Source organism: Cynara cardunculus (genome assembly GCF_001531365.2).
Source record: "Cynara cardunculus var. scolymus isolate 2C chromosome LG 5, CcrdV1, whole genome shotgun sequence".
NCBI lineage: Eukaryota > Viridiplantae > Streptophyta > Magnoliopsida > Asterales > Asteraceae > Cynara > Cynara cardunculus.
In genome coordinates this window covers 9,945,708-9,965,700 of record NC_037532.1, presented here as the reverse complement: position 1 = coordinate 9,965,700, position 19,993 = coordinate 9,945,708, and the positions used below count along the sequence as shown (strand labels likewise).

The 19,993-nt window shown below is 35.3% G+C and overlaps 2 protein-coding genes across 3 annotated transcripts; one reads left to right on the top strand and one right to left on the bottom strand.

The window, feature by feature from the left end:
- Nucleotides 1–388: 388 nt before the first annotated feature.
- LOC112512591 (reticulon-like protein B12) lies at nucleotides 389–2,964 on the top strand. Of its 2 annotated transcripts, none has more exons than XM_025118639.1 (5): nucleotides 389–567; nucleotides 674–754; nucleotides 1,423–1,603; nucleotides 1,891–2,102; nucleotides 2,690–2,964. In XM_025118639.1, exons 2-5 carry the CDS (start codon nucleotides 685–687, stop codon nucleotides 2,857–2,859), a joined length of 633 nt encoding a protein of 210 aa, XP_024974407.1. In that variant the 5' UTR covers nucleotides 389–567; nucleotides 674–684; the 3' UTR covers nucleotides 2,860–2,964. The 2 variants fall into 2 exon arrangements, with proteins under 2 accessions (XP_024974407.1, XP_024974408.1); XM_025118640.1 differs by having other exon boundaries at nucleotides 412–567; nucleotides 1,429–1,603.
- Nucleotides 2,965–8,652: 5,688 nt separating this feature from the next.
- LOC112512794 lies at nucleotides 8,653–10,197 on the bottom strand. Its single transcript, XM_025118935.1, has 2 exons — nucleotides 8,941–10,197; nucleotides 8,653–8,883 (listed from the first exon to the last, which is right to left on the bottom strand). Exons 1-2 carry the CDS (start codon nucleotides 10,195–10,197, stop codon nucleotides 8,653–8,655), a joined length of 1,488 nt encoding a protein of 495 aa, XP_024974703.1.
- Nucleotides 10,198–19,993: the final 9,796 nt, after the last annotated feature.

Genomic DNA, 19,993 nt, shown 5'->3' with positions numbered 1-19,993 from the left:
AGTTCTCTTTTTTTTCTAATTTCTTTAATTCAAATTATAATTTAATTTAAGTTTAATGATGAAGTAATTTGTTTTTGGTTTAATAATATAATTTTCATAAAGATAATAACTAAGTATTTTATTAGAAGTCAATAATTATCCTTATTATATTTTAGATATATTCAAAATGAGAATTTTATCGTATGCTTGATTATATTTATCTACAGTTAGTTACACAAATTCAAATATAAAATTTAATAAATTGTATTTATACACGGTGTAATTTTATAGTTTTAGTAAATGTTATATTCTTTTACCATAAAGAAAGATATTACCCAGTCAAAAAGTTCCAATTTTTCTTTCTGTAATAGTGTGTATTTTTGATGAAGAGCGGTATAAAAAGAGTTGGTAATGTAGAGAGAGAATCATGGGAAGAATGTCTTTCATCTCTCTCATCATTTCCAATTAAAGAAAAGCCAAACCAGAAGACCCATTTTTTGCTTTAATCTTTTAGGCTGGAATCTATTTCCAAAACCCCACAGATTTCAACCATCAATACCCTAATTGCAATACAATACCATCAGAAAGGTGAAACCCACTGCTTTACAGATCAACTGTTCCTTTCTTTTTTGCTTTCTGTGATTCATATCAGACTCTTTCAGGATTCAATTTGAGATCTTGGATTTTTCTGCAGAATCCTCCTTCATGAGTTCATCAGATCGATTGTTGTTCAACAGGCAGACAAGTGTTCATCAGATTCTTGGAGGGGGACGGCGTAAGTCTTTCTGATTAATCTCACAAACTCTTGTTTTCCTTTGAATTCTTATTCAATTTCAGATTTAGATTCATGGGTTTTTGTTATTCAGGGTCAAAATCAAGATCCCACTTTGATCTTGAAGAATGTTCTTGATTCCAACCAATGTGTACAATTTGCTTCCATCTTCAATTTGCACATGAACTCTTCAAGAATTGAAAATTTAATAACCAGATTGATTCTGATCATATATAGAAAAATGTATATCAAATTTGTACTTGGTAAGTGATTGGATTGACTTCAAAAGTCAAAACATCTGTCTATGCTTTCTTAGCTAATGGTAGAACATCCTGTTTCCATTTAAACACAGAAGAGACTTTAGGCATTGTTTGGCAAAAATAAGCTTAGCTTATGATCTCAATTGTTTCCTATCTACAAAACTTATTCGAATTTCTTCTTGGGTTTTCGTTATCATGGATCAAGATCTCATCTTGATCATAATTCAAGAAATGGTCCTCTTTTCTTGTCTCTGATCCCCATTTTGATCTTGAAGAATCTTGGGTATGTTTTTGGTTCCAAAATCGCGTAATTCAAGTTCAAAATTGACGCAAATTGTTAAACGTCCAATCAAAATACGATTGACTAAACTGTTTTTGAACTATTTGAAGTCTTATATGCATTTTGATCAGTTGCAGATTTGATTCTATGGAGGCATAAAAATGTGACAATGGGGATACTGATGATAACTTTGGTTTCCTGGGTGATGTTTGAGAGATCCAATTACACGTTGCTATCATACGTATCCAATGTTCTCTTACTTCTGCTTATCATCCTTTTCCTTTGGGCTAAATCGGCACAAATTCTCAACAGGTAAATCTATATTGTATCCTCCTATCTTCAAGATCATACAGTTTGACTTTCAACTATAGAAAGTGATGATTCTTCCATTTTTCAAGATAATTACAGACCCCCATTAAAACTCCATGACGAATGCTAAAAGGGATAAAATTTATACAAAATTCGTATCAATTTCTAAAGAACTGTAAACAAATCAGCAAGTTGGTAATCAGTGGATATGAAATGAAATTCAGTATTACCTTTCTGGACATGATCTCTGATAAAATGGTATCTTGTGTTATAATCTGTGTAAACAACAGGCCTACGCCACCAATCCCACATTTTCAGCTCTCAGAAGAAACCATAAACGAAGCTGCAGCTCTGTTTCGTGATCGAATAAACAGGCTACTAACCATATCCCACGATATTGCGCTTGGTAAAGACCCAAAAATGTTTGTGAAAGTAGCTGTGTATTTGGTTCTGATATCTGTTATTGGAAGCCTAACTGATTTGCGTACGTTGTGCTACACAAGTAAGTTGTTCTATCAATTTTGTATCTGCAAACCCTTAGGCAGCTTAACTGGTAAGACCTTAGGTTTGCTCCCCATAAATCACCAGTTCGAGCCCATTGGCCCTGGAGCCCTTGGAGTCTTGTCCAATTTTTTACGTCAGGGTCTGTGGGATAAATCCAGGTGAGTGCAAGTTGGCCCTAACACCCAAGGTTATGAAACAGAAATATCGTATCTGTAGGTGATAGTTCAACTGGCAACTGGTAAGGCCCTGGGTAGGTCACTAGTTCGAGTCCCTTGGCTTGGAGCCTGGAGGTTTGCCGGTCATTCACCTTAGGGTCCATGAGGTGCGTGCAAACCAGCTTGAACACCCACGGTTATGAAAGAAATCTTGTATCCGTAGATGATAAGGCCTTGTATTAGCTCCCAATAGGTCACCGATTCAAGTCCTCTGGCCCTGCAGCAGCCTGGAGGTTTGCCAGTTCATTAAGTTTAGGCCATGTGGGATTAGTTGAGGTGTGCGCAAGCTGGCATGAACACCTATAGTTGTATCTTGTGTTTGTATGTGATCCGAGCATGAGTTAACCTTGGTGGTTTCATATTCCAACAGGCGTTTTCTTGGTTCTTACGGTTCCGGCGTTGTATGAGAGATATGAAGAACATGTTGATTCTGTTATACTGAAGGGAAATATGAAGTTGAAGCAGTTGTATAATAGATATGATGAGGAATGTATAAAGAAAGTAAGAAAGTGGATATTGGAGAAGAATAAACTGAGTTAACCAATTCTTTTGGGGTTTGATTCTTCAATGTGTAATGGTTTTCTTGTATGTATGAAGAGAGGTTTTGGTGAGAAATGAAGAAAATAATATCTGATTTGAAACTGACGGATGCCGAGTCCACCAAATAGTAAAGTCCAACTAACGACTAGTTACAACCAAAATTTTAGTAGTGTAAGTCGGGTCGAATCCACAGAGACTTGGTCTAACGTTGTACGACTAGCGAATCAAGTATACGATGAAAACGTAAAAATTAATAATTGCGCGGGGGGGGGGGGGGGGGGGGGGGTGTTGGATTTGATTAATTACTTTAAACATGTGATAAAATATAAATTAAAACAATTGGTTAAAGACCCAATATTGATTCAATACCGGTTAAGATGTTAGTATCTCGATTCCAAAAATGTAAACGGAAAGGACAAGCCCTAATTGGTTTTAATCGTTAACAAGCTCTAACGACCCAAATTTTTCATAGATAATCGTTGATTAAAATAAGCTCTCTAATAAACTCTTAACCACAAATACAAGTTTAAATAAGCTCTTAAACTCATAGGTGCGATTAGCTTTACCGGACTAGAAAAAGTACTAATTCAAAGCCATAAGCTCATTGGTTCGGCTTATTGAGGCTTAAATCGCGAGATTTCAAATATTCAATCCGGGAACCTTATCGAAACCAAATGAATACTAGTGTTATACTAGTGTTACTCTATCAAAATTCTAAGACGATTACGTATCTAAGAATTTTAAATAACCATTCCATAAGAGAATTTCAATCAGTTATTTAAACTAATTGAAAACCCAAATATGATTAACATTAAGTTCAGAAATCAAGCAAATAAGCTTGTTCAAACATGTTTACAATGAAATCTCAAAGCAATAACAAATCAAAACTTAATTAAATCAATGTTGAAATGCAAAAAAGCTAGCCACTCATGGCAAAACCTAGTTTACAATTGAAAACAAAAATATGAAAATTACTTAAAACAAATATGAAATTGATGAATCTCCTCTACAAGTCGTCACTTTCTTCTCCTCTTGAAATTAAAAATGCGATTCCCCAGTAATACCCCCAATTGATTGTCAGAATCGAGTTTTTATACCCCTAGATGAGAAGAAACCGCTTCAATTTCGTGAGAATGTGGAATCAGCCCCTGAAATCAGACGTGCGCGGGACATGGCGTGGCTGTGGTCATGGCTCTCCTGACTCCTCTCTCTTGGCTTCTGGTCGATGAAATATGGAGAGGATATGGGCTGCTATTTGGTGCTTGATGAAGTCCACAAAAGATATGCCAAAACTTGGGCTTTTGTTTTTTTTGGGCTGGACTCTACAAAATAATAAATAGGTTAAGAAAACATATTTATTCACAAAATGATGAAGATAAAGGGCTTCTTAACTTTAATTTTTAACCAAGAACATATAGCTATCAAAACATCCCCACACTTGGAACTTTGACCGTTCTCAAGCAAACACTACGAATTTATCATGAGTTGATTTTTAGAGAACGGACAAAAATACATAACATTTCACGAAGGTTCGACTAAACCGTATTAGCGAAAATTAACACACGAGACAAACCAAAGATGAGAACATGTTAATTTCACAAACACCTTACAAAGGACATATGCAATACAATCGCTCATTCACACAATGGTGTAGGTGTTTTCACTCAAACCATCAATTCACATGCACATACACTACCATAGTCTTGAATTAGGTCTCGATTCTCCATCGCTAATGGTCAACCTAGGTGTGGATCAAAAAGGTCTTTAGTAGGGGTTGTAACGTGGCTAAGGGTCAAGGTAGGGAATAGTTTGGTGAAGTGACTAAAAGTGGACATTGGAAAAGAAACTACAACTCAAACATGACTCTCGTGTCTTGTCAAAGCGATCACAAAATTTCTCAATCTCTTAGCTCTTATTCGTTAAAAACACTATGGAGACAATTGTGTTTCTTCCATTGTTCGGTCTCCATTTATTCATTTTTTTCTTTTCATTTCCACATATGGAATATATATATATATATATATATATATATATATATATGTATTTTCTTTTTCTCGAACCTCTACCGATCATTATATAGGTGTTGAGGATCGTGTAGATGGTATAAAGATCATACAACAAACACTTCTAACTAAGAGTATGTAGTCTCATTCCAAAGTCTGGTGAGGGAAGTGTTTGGCTTAAGGGTTAACATGTGGTGTTAAAGTCAAGAAAATAGGTGGTTAGGCTCAAAAAGATGATCAAAAAGGAAAAATGCATAAAGGTTGGCTTTTAGGTTAAATGGTTAAAAGAAAAACATCAAATATGGCCTTTGTCATTTCCACACACTAGTATTGCCTAGATGCAATATTGAAGAGACCTAATGCAAGTTCTAGAGTGAGATGAACATGGAAGATGCAATGCACATAGAAATGAAATGGGATCGAAAATAGTGTTCGACCATGGCTCAAAAGCTCACGGGTGCATTTTGTCTATAAAATTAGCAAGCTTCACAAAAGTTATCTCAAATGTGCTAATCACGACTAACAAGTAAGTCATACAATCGTTCATGCTATGGTGTTTATGGAATTGAAAATCAAGAAAATCGTCACTCATGCAATTCACTTAACAAATGCCCAAAATCAAGCCAAAAGTTCGAAAATTTTAGCCCTTTCTAACACACTCTCGTACATCCCCACACTAATTCCCTCCCCACACTTGAACCATATATTGTTCTCAATGTATGCAAACATCAACTGCAGAAGAATGCGGTTAGAGTTGATGAACAGGAGAATGGGGGATCCCCATTGGCAACAACCACGGTAGTAGTTGCGGAACTACTGGGCCGGCGTAGTCTAAAACATTAAAAAGCAAAGGGAACGAGAAAACTCCCCTGGATATGTAGACTTGTGCCCAATACACGGTCCAAGCGGGTGGTAAAAGCCTCTTTGCACCCCCCCGGGGGGGGGGGTTGGAACGTCAATACTCACAAGAATGCCAATCTGGGAAAGCAACTCATCAATCTCGAAAGACAACTAAAACTAAAAGAAACTAAACTAGAACGAAAATAAAGCAATAAAAATTGGGTTGCCTCCCAATCAGCGCCTTTCCATAACGTCTTTGGCTAGACACTACCTAAACTAACTAACAACGGGCGGTGGCTCAAGAGCCATAACATCAATGTTCGTAGACTGAAAACCTTCATAAAAAGGTTTAAGTCTATGCCCGTTCACCTTAAACGACTTACCCGTTTTCGGGATTTCAATATCGACTGCTCCATGAGCATAAACCTTAACAACTATGAAAGGACCAATCCACTGTGATCTAAGCTTACCGGGAAACAGCTTTAGGCGTGAATGAAAGAGTAAAACTTTTTGTCCGACCACAAACTCTTTACGGGAGATGAGCTTGTCATGGAAATCCTTGGTCCGCTCCTTGTAGATCTTGGAGCTCTCGTATGCGTCGTTCTGATTTCCTCTAACTCTTGAAGTTGTAGTTTCCTCAGAACTTCTGTGCCATCCATCCGCATGTTACACTTCTTGACAGCCCAAAAGCCCCCGTGCTCTAGTTCAACAGGTAGATGACATGGTTTGCCATAAACTGATCGAAAAGGGGACATACCTATAGGTGTTTTGTAGGTCGTACGGTAGGCCCACAAAGCATCGTCCAAACGTTCGGTCCAATCCTTGCGATTAGGATTTACAGTCTTCTCTAGAATGGATTTGATCTCCCTGTTAGAGACCTCGGCTTGCTCGTTGGATTGAGGATGGTATACAGTTGAAATCCAGTGAGTGACATGGTACTTCTTAAACATCGCCTCGATTTATTTATTGCAAAAGTACGTCCCTCGATCGCTTATGACGGCCCTTGGTGTGTCGAACCTGGCGAAGATGTTAGATCTAAGGAAAGCCAAAAAAGTACAAGCATCGTCAGTTCTGGTGGCTTTAGCTTCCACCCATTTCGAGACATAATCGACACACAATAAAATATAGGTAAATCCAGAAGACGCGAGAAAGGGTCCCATGAAATCAATGCCCCATACATCAAATATTTCACATACCAAAATCGAGTTTTGGGGCATTTGATTTTGTGGTCCGATATTCCCCGTCTTTTGGCACCTATCACAACTCTTGCAAAACATATAAGCGTCTTTAAAAATGGATGGCCAAAACAATCCACAATTAAGCACTTTGTGTGTCGTACGTTTTGGACCAAAATGTCCCCCACAAGTATATTCGTGACAAAACCGAAGTACACTTTGTACTTTGTGTTGGGGGACACATCGCCTGATAATCTGATCAGAGCAATGCTTCCAAAGGTAGGGGTCATCCCAAACATAATACTTCGCTTCACTCTTAATCCTATCCTTATCAGTTCTAGGCAACGTACCTGACAAAGTGTTGATAACTAGATAGTTCACTAAGTTGGCGTACCAGGGTGTCGTCTCTTGAACAGTCAAAAGATGCTCGTCCGAAAATTCATCCTTCAAGGTAGAAAGATCTTCACCATTTAGTAAACGACTCAAATGATCAGCCACCAAGTTCTCCTATCCGCTCTTATCCCGAATCTCTAGGTTGAACTCTTGTAGAAGCAACATCCAATGGATAAGGCGAGGTTTGGCGTCCTTCTTCATTAAATATTTAAGAGTGCATGATCAGAAAAAACTATCACTTTAGTACCAAGTAAATACTGACGAAACTTCTCTAAAGCAAATACTATGGCCAAAAGCTCCTTCTCGATTGTTGAATAGTTGTTTTGGGCACTATCCAACGTCCGAGAAGCATAGTATATCACGTGTGGGTCCTTACCAAATTTATGTCCCAAAACAGCCCCGACCACGTAATTACTCACGTCACACATGATCTCAAAAGTGAGATCTCAATTTGGGGGTTGAATTATGGGTGCAGAAGTTAACTTATCTTTTAATTCATTGAATGCCTTCTTGCATTCACCATTGAAGTGGAAGTCCACGTTCTTTTGTAAGAGACAGCAAAGTGGTCGGGTTATCTTCAAAAAATTCTTAATGAATCTTCTATAGAACCCTGCATGACCAAGTAAAGAACGGACTTCCCTAACACAAGTAGGGTAAGGTAGAGTTGTAATGACATCTATTTTGGATTTGTCTACCTTTATACCCTTCTTTGAAACAATATGACCCAAGATAAGACCATGACTAACCATAGAGTGACATTTTTCATAATTCAAAACAAGGTTAGTCTATATGCATCTTTTTAAAATCTTGGTCAAATTGTTCAAACAGTCCTGAAAACGAGTTACCATAAACGGTAAAATCATCCATAAACACCTCAATGATACTCTCTACATACTCGAAAAAGATACTTACCATGCAATGTTGAAAAGTAGTTGGTGCGTTACAAAGGCCAAAAGGCATACGCCTATATGCAAACGCACCAAACGAGCATGTAAAAGTAGTCTTTTCCTGGTCCTCCGGTGCTATCGGGATTTGATGGAAACTGGAGTATCCATCTAGACAACAGTAGTGAGACTTTCCCGCTAATCGTTCCAACATTTGGTCGATAAAGGGAAGTTGAAGGTGATCCTTTCTAGTGGATGAGTTCAACCTCCTATAGTCAATGCATACTCACCATCCATTTTGGACTCGAGTAGGCACCGACTCACCTTCGGTGTTCCTAACTACCGTCAAACCCGTCTTTTTGGGTACTACCTGAACAGGGCTTACCCATTTGCTATATGAAATTGAATAGATAATACATGCGCCAAGGAATTTGAGGATCTTCTTTTCACTACCTCCATCATAGGCGGGTTGAGGCATCGTTGAGCTTCACGGAAAGGCTAGTAGTCATCCTCGAGTAGAATCTTATGCATACAAATTGAGGGGCTTAATCCCTTGATATCAGCTATAGTCCAACCGATCGCCTCCTTGTGCTCTTCAAGCACATTCACCAACCGTTTTTCTTCTTCGCTTGACAACTCATTAGAGATGATCACTGGTAGAGTATTGTCCTTGCCTAGGTAGGCATACTTGAGGTGGTCCGGTAACTCCTTCAATTCAAGTACCAGGGCCTACAAAATAGAAGGAAATAGCTTAGTGTAAGAAGAAGGTAAATTAACATTTGATACCTGAAACTTCTTGTGTCGATTAGATTCCATGGCTAAGACCATTACTTTAAGCTCGGGCCCTAAATCATACTCCTTCATCAACAAATTAACTGTCCTTGCATCTAGGTGCCTTGTAATCACAACCTCCAACAAATCTCGGTTAGTCAAGTCATTCAAATCATGAGTAATAAGATCCAAAACATCAACAAAACTGACAAAAGACGCATCACTGGGATATCTAATGGCATCATAGATATTAAATTTAATGACCTCACCATCAAATTCCATAGTTAACGTACCATCATGAACATCAATTTTTGTTTTTGATGTTTTCAAAAATGGTCTTCCCAACAATATCAAAGGTGATTTGGAGGTATTATGCTCCTCCATATCTATGACATAGAAATCAGTCGAGAAGACCAACTCGTTAACTTGAACCAACACATCCTCAAGGACTCCCTTGGGATACACATTGGACCTATCGGCGAGTTGTATAACAACTCTCGTCCTCTTAATAGGTCCCACATTCAGTGATGAATAAATCGAGTAAGGCATGACATTTATAGATGCGCCTAAGTCTAACATGGCTTTATCTATTGAAACAGTACCTAACTTACAAGGAATAGTAAACATACCTAGGTCTTTGCACTTAGGTGGCATCTTCTCTCCTTGAAGCACGGCGGATACGTTCTCGCCCATGCTCACCTTCTCATTCCCGATCAACTTCTTCTTTTTCGTACACAACTCCTTCAAAAACTTAGCATATCGAGGTACTCTTTTAATAGCATCTAAGAGTGGAATGTTTACCTCAACTCGGCGAAAAGTCTCCATAATCTCTTTGTCTTCTTGCTTCTTTGTTTGCTCGAATCTCTTTGGGAATGGTGGTCGGATGACCAATTCAGGCACCTTTCCTTTGTCTTCTATGTTTTTACCTTCAACCTTATCTTCATTTGACTCGTCACTCGTAATCTCGGCCTCTTTCTCTTCTTTCCTCTCGCTCATTCTTGCTTTGGGTTTGGGATCCGGAACCGTCCTATTTCTCAAAGTAATGGCACTAACATTAGCTTTCGGGTTAGTTTCAGTTTGGGACGGTAACTTACCTTGGCTCTCAATGCGATTAAGCAAAATCGCCGTTTGCCCGATTTGAGCTTCCAAATTCTTCTGCTGGGCCGCTAAACTTTGATTCTGGTTTACCAAATTCTGGATATTCGTCCTCGTCTCTTGCTGAAATTGTTGAGTGTTAGTAGCAAGAGATTTAACAATATCTTCTAAAGACATACCTGTACTGCTCGAGGCTTGGTTGTTCGGCTGAAACGACGCTCTCTGTTGGAATGGTTGTTGGAATTGTTGCGGAGGTCTTTGGGCACCAAAGCTCTGGTTATGAAACCATTACTATGGTTGTTGGCCTGGAAAGCCTCCAATGGTGTTGACATCTTCGGATGCAACCAAAACATCCTCTTGGAGTTGCGGATACACGTTTGTCGGATGGTTCGCCTCATTACATATACCGCATGCCTTAACCTGCTCTTTACCCACAACTAATTGTTTAACGAGGTTAGTCAAATCAAATAGCCTACTCTCAATGGTACCGGTATTAACCTCGTTAATCTTTTGGGGCTCTCTCCTTAAATCACCTCGCACACTAAAATGCTGAGAGTTCTCAGCCATAGTGGTGAACAGAGTCCTCACTTGAGTTGGGGTTTTATTAAAAATTGCCCCTCCACTAGTGGCATCGATCATCTTCCTTTCCATAGAAAGAAGGCCCTCATAAAAATACTGCAACAGAAGTTGCTCGGAAATTTCGTGTTGCGGGCAACTAACGCAGAGATGTTTGAACCTCTCCCAATATTCATGGAGGGTTTCCACATCTCTTTGTTTGATGCTGCAAATTTTCCTACGGAGTGTAGCGCTCGGGAGGCGGGAAAGAATTTATCAAAAAATAACCGCGCCATTTGGTTCCAAGTCTTTACCGAACCGGGCGGTAACGACTAGAGCCAATTTTTAGCCCAATCTTTTAAAGAAAAATAGAATGCCTTTAACTTTATAAGATCCTCCGTAACCTCGTTGGGTTTCATGCTTAAACACACCACATGGAATTCCTTGAGGTGTTTGTCCGGGTCCTCATTCTCCAAACTGTGGTAGGAGGGTAATAGATGGACCAAACAAGTTTTTAAAACAAAATTTGCGTTACCTTGCGGATACCTGATACAGATAGGAATCTGAGAAACATCATGTGTCGCCAACTCTCGTAGAGTTCGCTCGTCTTGTTCGGCAGCCATCACGTCTTCCTTCTTTTCGTCTTCCTCTTCGTACTTTTCTTCCTCTTCGTCCGAATCGTTCGATAGGTTAATATTTTGCCAGATATTTAACCCTGGTGACGAAGGTCCCTCGCCAAACTTTTTCTGAAACTTGACTTGTCTCCTCAGTCCTTTCGCGGTTCGTTCGATTTCTAGATTTATTGGCAAAGGTGAATCTGTACGTGAAAATCTAGGCATAAACCATTAGTAATACCGAGTCCCCAGCAGCGGCGTCAAAAATTTGACGGATGCCGAGTCCACCAAATAGTAAATTCCAACTAACGACTAGTTACAACCAAAATATTAGTAGTGTAAGTCGGGTCGAATCCACAAAGACTCGGTCTAACGTTGTACGACTAGCGAATCAAGTACACGATGAAAACGTAAAAATTAATAATTGCGAGGGGGGTGTTGGATTTGATTAATTACTTTAAACTTGCGATAAAATATAAATTAAAACAATTGGTTAAAGACCCAACATTGATTCAATACCGGTTAAGATGTTAGTATCATCGATTCCAAAAATGTAAACGAAAAGGAAATGCCCGAATTGGTTTTAATCGTTAACAAGCTCTAAAGACCCAAATTTTCCATAGATAATCGTTGATTAAAATAAGCTCTCTAATAAACTCTTAACCACAAATACAAGTTTAAATAAGCTCTTAAACTCATAGGTGCGATTAGCTTTACCGGACTAGAAAAAGTACCAATTCAAAACCATAAGCTCATTGGCTCGGCTTATTGAGGCTTAAATCGCGAGATTTCAAATATTCAATCCGGGAACCTTATCGAAACCAAATGAATACTAGTGTTACTCTATCAAAATTCTAAGACGATTACGTATCTAAGAATTTTGAATAACCATTCCATAAGAGAATTCCAATCAGTTAGCTAAACTAATTGAAAACCCAAATATGATTAATATTAAGTTCAAAAATCAAGCAAATAAACTTATTCAAACATGCTTACAATGAAATTTCCAAGCAATAACAAATCAAAACCTAATTAAATCAATGTTGGAATGAAAAAAAGCTAGCCACTTATGGCAAAACCTAGTTTACAATTGAAAACAAAAATATGAAAATTACCTAAAACAAGATGAAATTGATGAATCTTCTCTACAAGTAGTCACTTTCTTCTCCTCTTGAAATTAAAAATGCGATTCCCCAGTTTTCCCTAATTGACTGTTAGAATCAGGTTTTTATACCCTCTAGATGAGAAGAAACTGCTTCAATTTCGTGAGAACATGGAATCAGCCCCTGAAATCAGACGTGTGCGGGACATGGTGCAGCTGTGGTCGTGGCTCTCTCGACTCCTCTCTCTCTGCTTCTGGTCGATGAAATATGGAGAGGATATGGGCTGCTATTTGGTGCTTGATGAAGTCCACAAGAGATAGTCTAAAACTTGGGCTTTTGGTTTTTTTTTTTGGGGGGCTGGACTCTACAAAATAGAACATAGGTTAAGAAAACACATTTATTGACAAAATGATAAAGATAAAGGGCTTCTTAACTTTAATTTCTAACCAAGAACATATAGCTATCAGAAATAGAAACTATTTGATTATGGTGATACAGATTTATGTCAACAACAATGTGGCATTTTTTATTTAATATTTTTGAAAATTTTAAATAAATGGATAATCATTTCCACATCAAAATTAGATCATTAAAGTAATACATAATTTAAAAAAATTAAATATTCAAATCTTATTATATCATTCAAACTATTATCTTCCTTTTTACATATAAATATTAAATAAAATTTTATTTTTATATCGGTTTTTGTGCAAGATATAAATCGAATGCATACTTTAATCAACTAACCAGTTTAATGTTCAAAGTTGTACCTCCTCCTTTCATATATGTGTAATCATTCTCCAGTCTCTTATCTCTCTGTCAATGCCAGATAATATAAACAATAGCAACAATAACATAATTCAAATATCATAACACATTTCATACATTTACCATTTTTCTTTTATATATAAAGATATTCAATCTATCATTTCTTCTGTCAATATGAATAACTTAAACAACACCACAATTCAATATTTTTTTTTAATACTCAAATTTCATAATATTACTTTATACTTACTATCGTCATTTTAGACGAAGGATCGTGTGATAATAAGAGTTAAGTGAGAAGCGTAAGAAGGGATCTGTACGCTTGATCACTTTTAATCTCACCCCACCCTGTGAATTGGGTTTCTCATGGAAATTGATTCGATGCGTCTCATCAGTGTTGATATTCAATTATGATTGATCCAAGAATGGAGATCCCTTCTTACCTTCTTACCATAACTTTTATTCTCACCGAAACCAACACCTTCATTTTATATATATACATGTATATATATATATATATATAGATTTTTTGATAGATGGATTTTTTTTCCTCTTAAAAGTACCTTATAAATTGTGTTTTCACTATTAATATTTGTCAACATTATGTTATTTTTTGTATTTAATTGAATAATTTGCATATATATGATGAATACCACGTATATATAACCGATTTACCTTCACGGGTAATTCATCATGAATAATGTATCATTCATGATGAATATGTATTATTCATTATGAATAGTGAATCAATTTAACATGAGTCATGATCGTGTATTATTTATCATGAATAGTTCATGAACTTCATCTTCGTTATTCATATTGAATGCCCTTTCGTTATTCATATTGAATGTGGACAACAGAGACATGTGTCGCGCTCTCCTTTATCACCCAGTTCATAACTGAAAAGCGATTTCCATTTGAACCCACCTCTCTCTATATATGTGTGTGTGTGTGTGTGTGTTCTTTTTGCAAAAGGAGGGTTGGACAAAAGTTATATTTTAGCCAACTAAATTTTAAGAGAAATGCATACTCTTTCAATATACTCATATTTACTGTCAATTCTATCATCTTCTTATTGTAAGATAACAAAAATCACACCATAATCCAAAAAGTTTACATTTTCAAATCTCACAATATCACTACATATATCGATTAATTAATTTTGTTTTGTAACAGAAAGGTCCGCGGAATAGTATGTTGAGCCACATAACCCATTTAATTTTCAAAGGAATCTCTCCTCCTTTCATAAACCCATATCTATTCTGCAATCTATCATCTTCTCATCAATATTGATAACAAAAATCACAACACAATTGATAATTTTTAATTATTTAAAATTTATAGTGTGACTTTATATAAGCTTTACATTTCCAAAGTAATACTCAATCCATTCATATATTCACATATGTTCTTCAAACTAAAAATTTCCCATCAAAGTAGGATAAAGGTTGTTAAATTATTTCCAAAGTAATACTCATTTTTATTTTTGCTAAAAAAAGTTGGCCAAAATGAACCAAACCATGAGCTTGAAGGGTCGTCCAAAACGAGACAACATTGTGAGTTTAGAGAATCAACCAGGAGGAGCTAACATAACGAGTTGCCACAAATGCATCTCAACCTCCCTTCATATACCAACCATTCAATGTCAATTTTTCATCACTCTATCAATATGAGATACACTAAACTAAACCACATTCAAGAAATAAAAAGTATTCATTCCTTAGGATGTCATCTCATTTTTGTGGGTTTTACTTTTGTGATCCCAGATTCAAGTCTTTATCAGTCAATTCAAACAATTAATCAAGAACACATAAGAAGATTTCAATCTGTCGACATGTATATTGATGTCAATGTGAATACAGGTGTTTTTGATACAATCACAGATTCTCTCTCTCACAAACTGTTTACGTATGATTGTGTATGAATCTGTCAACCACTCTAACTACCAGCTAACAACTAACATCCTACTTATAGCAACCTATTACAAGGAAATAAACCTACCACTACAATGCAATTAAAACAAGTTTAAGCTTAGGACTTGAATACAACATTTTGACCCAACAATCTTCCCTTAACCATAACAGAGCAATAATCTTTAGCAATCATCATCGTCAACAATCATCAGCAATTATCTATCAACTCCTTCACATATTTGAATCAACTTTCCCAATCTTCAGCAATGACACAGAAAGATTCATTCATTTTATGACTACTCCCTCATTCATTTTTATCTCCCCCTTATGATGATAATGAGGAACATTGACATCATATTTCGAAATGAATGGTTTCGAAAGAGTTATCAATTCTTTCGAGATTAACATTGAAAAAGGCAAAGCTCATGCCAACTCTTGTTTAAAACCCCACCAACTACTCATTTATCTCTCAAAAGATAAGTTTATCATTAACACTCGGGGCACACAACTCATTATCTATTGGTTTCTTATTTAGAGATAACTGACATTGAAAAAGAAGAATATATGTCCCCCTTTCAAGTCTTTTTTATCACAAATCGAGTCTGATAAATTTGTGTAGTCCATATTGTTTATCTTGTTGAGCTTAAATTGAAGCATTAGTTGTTTTATCATTTCTACACCGCACAAATCTTATAGAATGTATGTTATTCTATCATAACATTCATAGATACGCTTTTTCAAGCTATCAATGATTGGATGAAAGTCATAGTGAGATGATCATCAAAAAGTCTCATATATGAAGTACATTTGTTGTACTGAATATATCTATTATATTTATAGGCCAATCTTTTTATAAAGATTGATAAAAGGTTCATAAGTTGAATATGGTTTTTTTCCCAAAATTTATAATCTGAAAAGATTAATAAGCATATTTGAATTTGCTTAACTTTCTATGAATTGACGGTTATGCGGTTTGCCCGGATTATAATGGATAGATCAGGATTCTAATATTCTTTTAATTTTGGACACAACTCTCACCAATTCTTTTAAGCTCACTTGTAACACCCCCAAACACCACGTTTGCATATAACATATATTTTGTTACATAGAAATATAGTTTACATCACAAGGTCCCACTAGTACAAGGATTCTTATATGTATAAAATCTACATATGAAAAATTCCAAAACAAAATCTTGTACTATCACATGTAATACAACATGTATCTTCAAAAATAAGCAATCTCAAGCAGATCTTCAAAATCAGATTAGGAAAATAATCACATTTTCCCTTTCCCCTTATTATCCCTGGACCCTGCCATTAATGCACCGCATAATTTAAAGACATAAAATGAGAGTTAGACCAAAAGGGTCTAGTGAGTGAATCCATTCTTTGCAAATGCAGGGTGATAAACACCAAAATATAATAAAATATCTTTGTTTAGGAATATTTGCAATACAATCAAATAATGCAGTCCTCAATGTCATGAATAATAGGATAAACTCAAGAATCTCAGTTCTATTAATAAATACATCTGCTTAAAGATCCAACGTTCCCAATATGAAACAAATATTGTAACCGAAGCTTCTTTGAATCATTAAACCATTCATTTGTAAACTTTAACGGAAAGATTTAAGGCAATACTTGCCCTTTATGACAAACCATTTTCCCCTTTCTCAATAACATCTAAACTATTATTTCTAATAGGAATAATATCTTTAATTCATCAGGTCACAAAGAAATGATGACTCAAAGTTATTAAATCCGATTAGTAACAATAATAAGAGTTATAATATTATCCATATATGACAATGTCTTCCTTATTCCAAGTACACCTCTCCTTGATATGCCACCCTTATTCATCCATCAAAACAGGGCTACTTATCAGAACAGACAAAAGTCACCTCGTCTGAAAGTACTCATTCTCAGTTCCAAGTCAGAACAGACAAAAGTCCCCACGTCTGGGGGAACTACTTCTTAAAATAAGTTTCATACCAAAACAGACAAATGTCACCACGCTTGGTAGAAACAGTTCACAAAATCCAATTCCATACCAAAACAGACTTACGTCACCACGCTTGATATGAATGTTTTCCAAAATGTAGTTTCATACCAAAACAGACTTACGTCACCACGCTTGGTAGAAACATATATTTTATTTAAAAAGATATAAAATACCCCTTTTTAGAATAACATAATTAAACCTAATAATAGACATTATTAAATTGTATAAATGTCTAGCATGCTTTAATACTTGAGAATTAATCAAATGTAAGTCACTCGGACAAGTTATCTGGATATACAATCTGGACAACACTTGGCCCTTTTGTCCGATGAACAAATCCGGACAACACCTGGCCGGTTAATAATTAATCCATACGACCCTTAGGCGATTTAAGGCTAAACCGCTTAGCATATGATCGTATTCCTACTTCTCTGTTCAAAAACCTTTATCCGGTTTATAAAATTCAACATCTTGCTAACTCATTAAATCGCACGACTCTTGAGTGATTTATAACTAAATCGGACAACACATATCCATTTAAAAACAATTTAGACAACACTATGACCGGTTTAAAGCAATCCGGTCACCTTTTATCCGGATAAAACCCTAAATCGCACAAACAGACTTTAAAGATAATAGACAGTTCTTTCTAAAACAATCAACCAAAGTTTAAAAGAGATTTCTTGAAAATACTCACCTTTAAGTAAGAACTCGGTTTTGAAGAAGATGAAAAACCAAATTGATTCCACTTGAATCTCCGGACAAATTCTTCTCTCTAAATGTTCCCAAAATTCCAAATGAGGCAAGAAGCCTTACCTCATACTCAAAATCTTATATTTATACCTTCCCTTTTTAGGGAAGTCAGCCAACCATACCCTCCCCCACATGCATGCACACACACACACACACATATATATATATATATATATATCATTTCATACATACATACACACACATATGCCTACACATACATGCATATTGATGCATACATATACATATATACATAACACACACACACACACACACATATATATATATATATATATATATGCATATGTCACATTCATAAAATACACATACTTACGCATTTTAACCCATGTAAGCATGTATCCATATAAACAATTAAGTCACATAATAAATACATTGAGCAATAACCCGGACTCGGTTATCATATCACTTCAACTGCCCCTCTTTTTTTTTAAGCTGAGCACACAAACCCATTTGCAGTTAAGCTCACTCAATATGGTTGACCTCTTGGGTAGGGCTATCGGTTCTGATAGTCCATAGAGATATTTATGTTAAGCATTCAGTCCCTCCTAAATTTTTTGCAATTAAGCTCAATGAAACTTATGCAATTAAGCTCAATTGATCACATGATTTTGATCAATAATATATTGCAATTACGCACATGAAAAATATTCAAAGAGTTATTCACAAATCAGATTTTGAATATAGAGAGAAATGAACGAAGATCTGTAAGAACAATTTTACAGATTATTAACCAAAGAATTGTGAATTATTTATCAAACAAAGACTTATCAATCAAAGAACTATTTTTCAAAGTATAGAAAACAAATTGGAATACAAACGAGCGTATTATCACCGAAATAAAATCTGCATTTTTAAAGACGTGATAATAATAATTTGAAAAACATCTGAATCAGGTATTGGAGTTATGCAAAAAGAGAAAATACGCAAGTATTGACTCAATGAAATACCTGATCAGAGATGATATTCGTTTCAAACAGAAAGTAAAATGAAAACCATATAAAAATCACACTTCTTAGAATATTAAATGACTTTGAGTTCGAAGAAGTGGTTTGAACATTTAAAAAATATTTTATATACATAGAAGTTGTTCTTCTTTTGCGCATATGAAGAGTAAGTATAGAAAAATATACCTAAGAATGATGTCAGATCATATATGCAATGAGATGTGCTCCCCCTTAACAATACAACTCATATCAAACAAGTGGTTAGAATTTAACAATTAATAACATTAAGATCAGAATCAAATTCAAATATAGACACAGACTTAGGCTCCCCCTAAACAGATGGATCCGATTTTCATACAGACAGACTTAGCATCCCAAAACTTTATAACCGAATAACTGGTTATTACATTATCCTCCCCTCAAAAGAATTTCGTCCCAAAAATTCATTCAATCAAAAACAACCCTGAGCTTTATAACCGAGTAAGCAGCTATCACAGTTCAGTTCAAATTGTTAATGTTTAGGTTTAGGTTCAAATTTGATAATTACTTAGGTTTTGTTCTTCTTTGTGCTTAGCATATATGCATCTCTGTTATATCATTTTGCAATGTAATAAAAAAACTATGAATGTAACAAAGACTCAAGAGATTGGAACGTCTTTGTGGAATGAAATATTCATATAAACGGGTTGTGTACTCATTTAATGCAGGGATATGTAAGTTTTTTCTATTGTAAACCCAAAATCAAAAATTTATGCAAATTCTCATTAAGAACATAAAACACAAAATTTGTAGAGTATTCCGTTATATTAGTAGGTTCGACATTTATCCTGTAATTTTATTGGTTAATTCTTGGAGTTCAAGCAGTTTTAAAACTTGAACGTATACAATAATAAGTTGCAAACTTATACTTCAGAAGATTATATATTGATGATTACTATCTAATTTACAATTAATATTATTTATAATTTATAATTAATATTAATTTATAATTAATAACACTAAGAATTATTAATTACTAATAATCACAAGCATAATTGAAAGAAGTGGTAAAAAGTCCTTTAAAAGTATTAAAATCAACGAAATATTTTTTAATAAACTTAAAAAATAAGTTAATTTAGAGCATCTGCAATAAATTCTTCAATTTTTTTTTAAATTAAGAATCTAAAACCAAAATTTTCAAAAAAATTACGTTGATCTTTAACTTCTTCTCCATTTTAGAGAATATAACATTACTTATATTATTAATATATTCAATATATTTAATATCATAATAAAGTTTCAAATAAAAATGATAAATACAA

Bases quoted from the DNA above. Each gene is read 5' to 3' on its own strand.
- LOC112512794 (XM_025118935.1), bottom strand. From the start codon at position 10,197: ATGTCTTTAGAAGATATTGTTAAATCTCTTGCTACTAACACTCAACAA. The intron at 8,884-8,940 runs GTATCAAATGTT...TCTATTTTGTAG, and splicing joins ATCGACACAAGAAGTTTCAG to GCCCTGGTACTTGAATTGAA.
- LOC112512591 (XM_025118639.1), top strand. From the start codon at position 685: ATGAGTTCATCAGATCGATTGTTGTTCAACAGGCAGACAAGTGTTCAT. The intron at 755-1,422 runs GTAAGTCTTTCT...CATTTTGATCAG, and splicing joins GATTCTTGGAGGGGGACGGC to TTGCAGATTTGATTCTATGG. The intron at 2,103-2,689 runs GTAAGTTGTTCT...ATATTCCAACAG, and splicing joins GCGTACGTTGTGCTACACAA to GCGTTTTCTTGGTTCTTACG.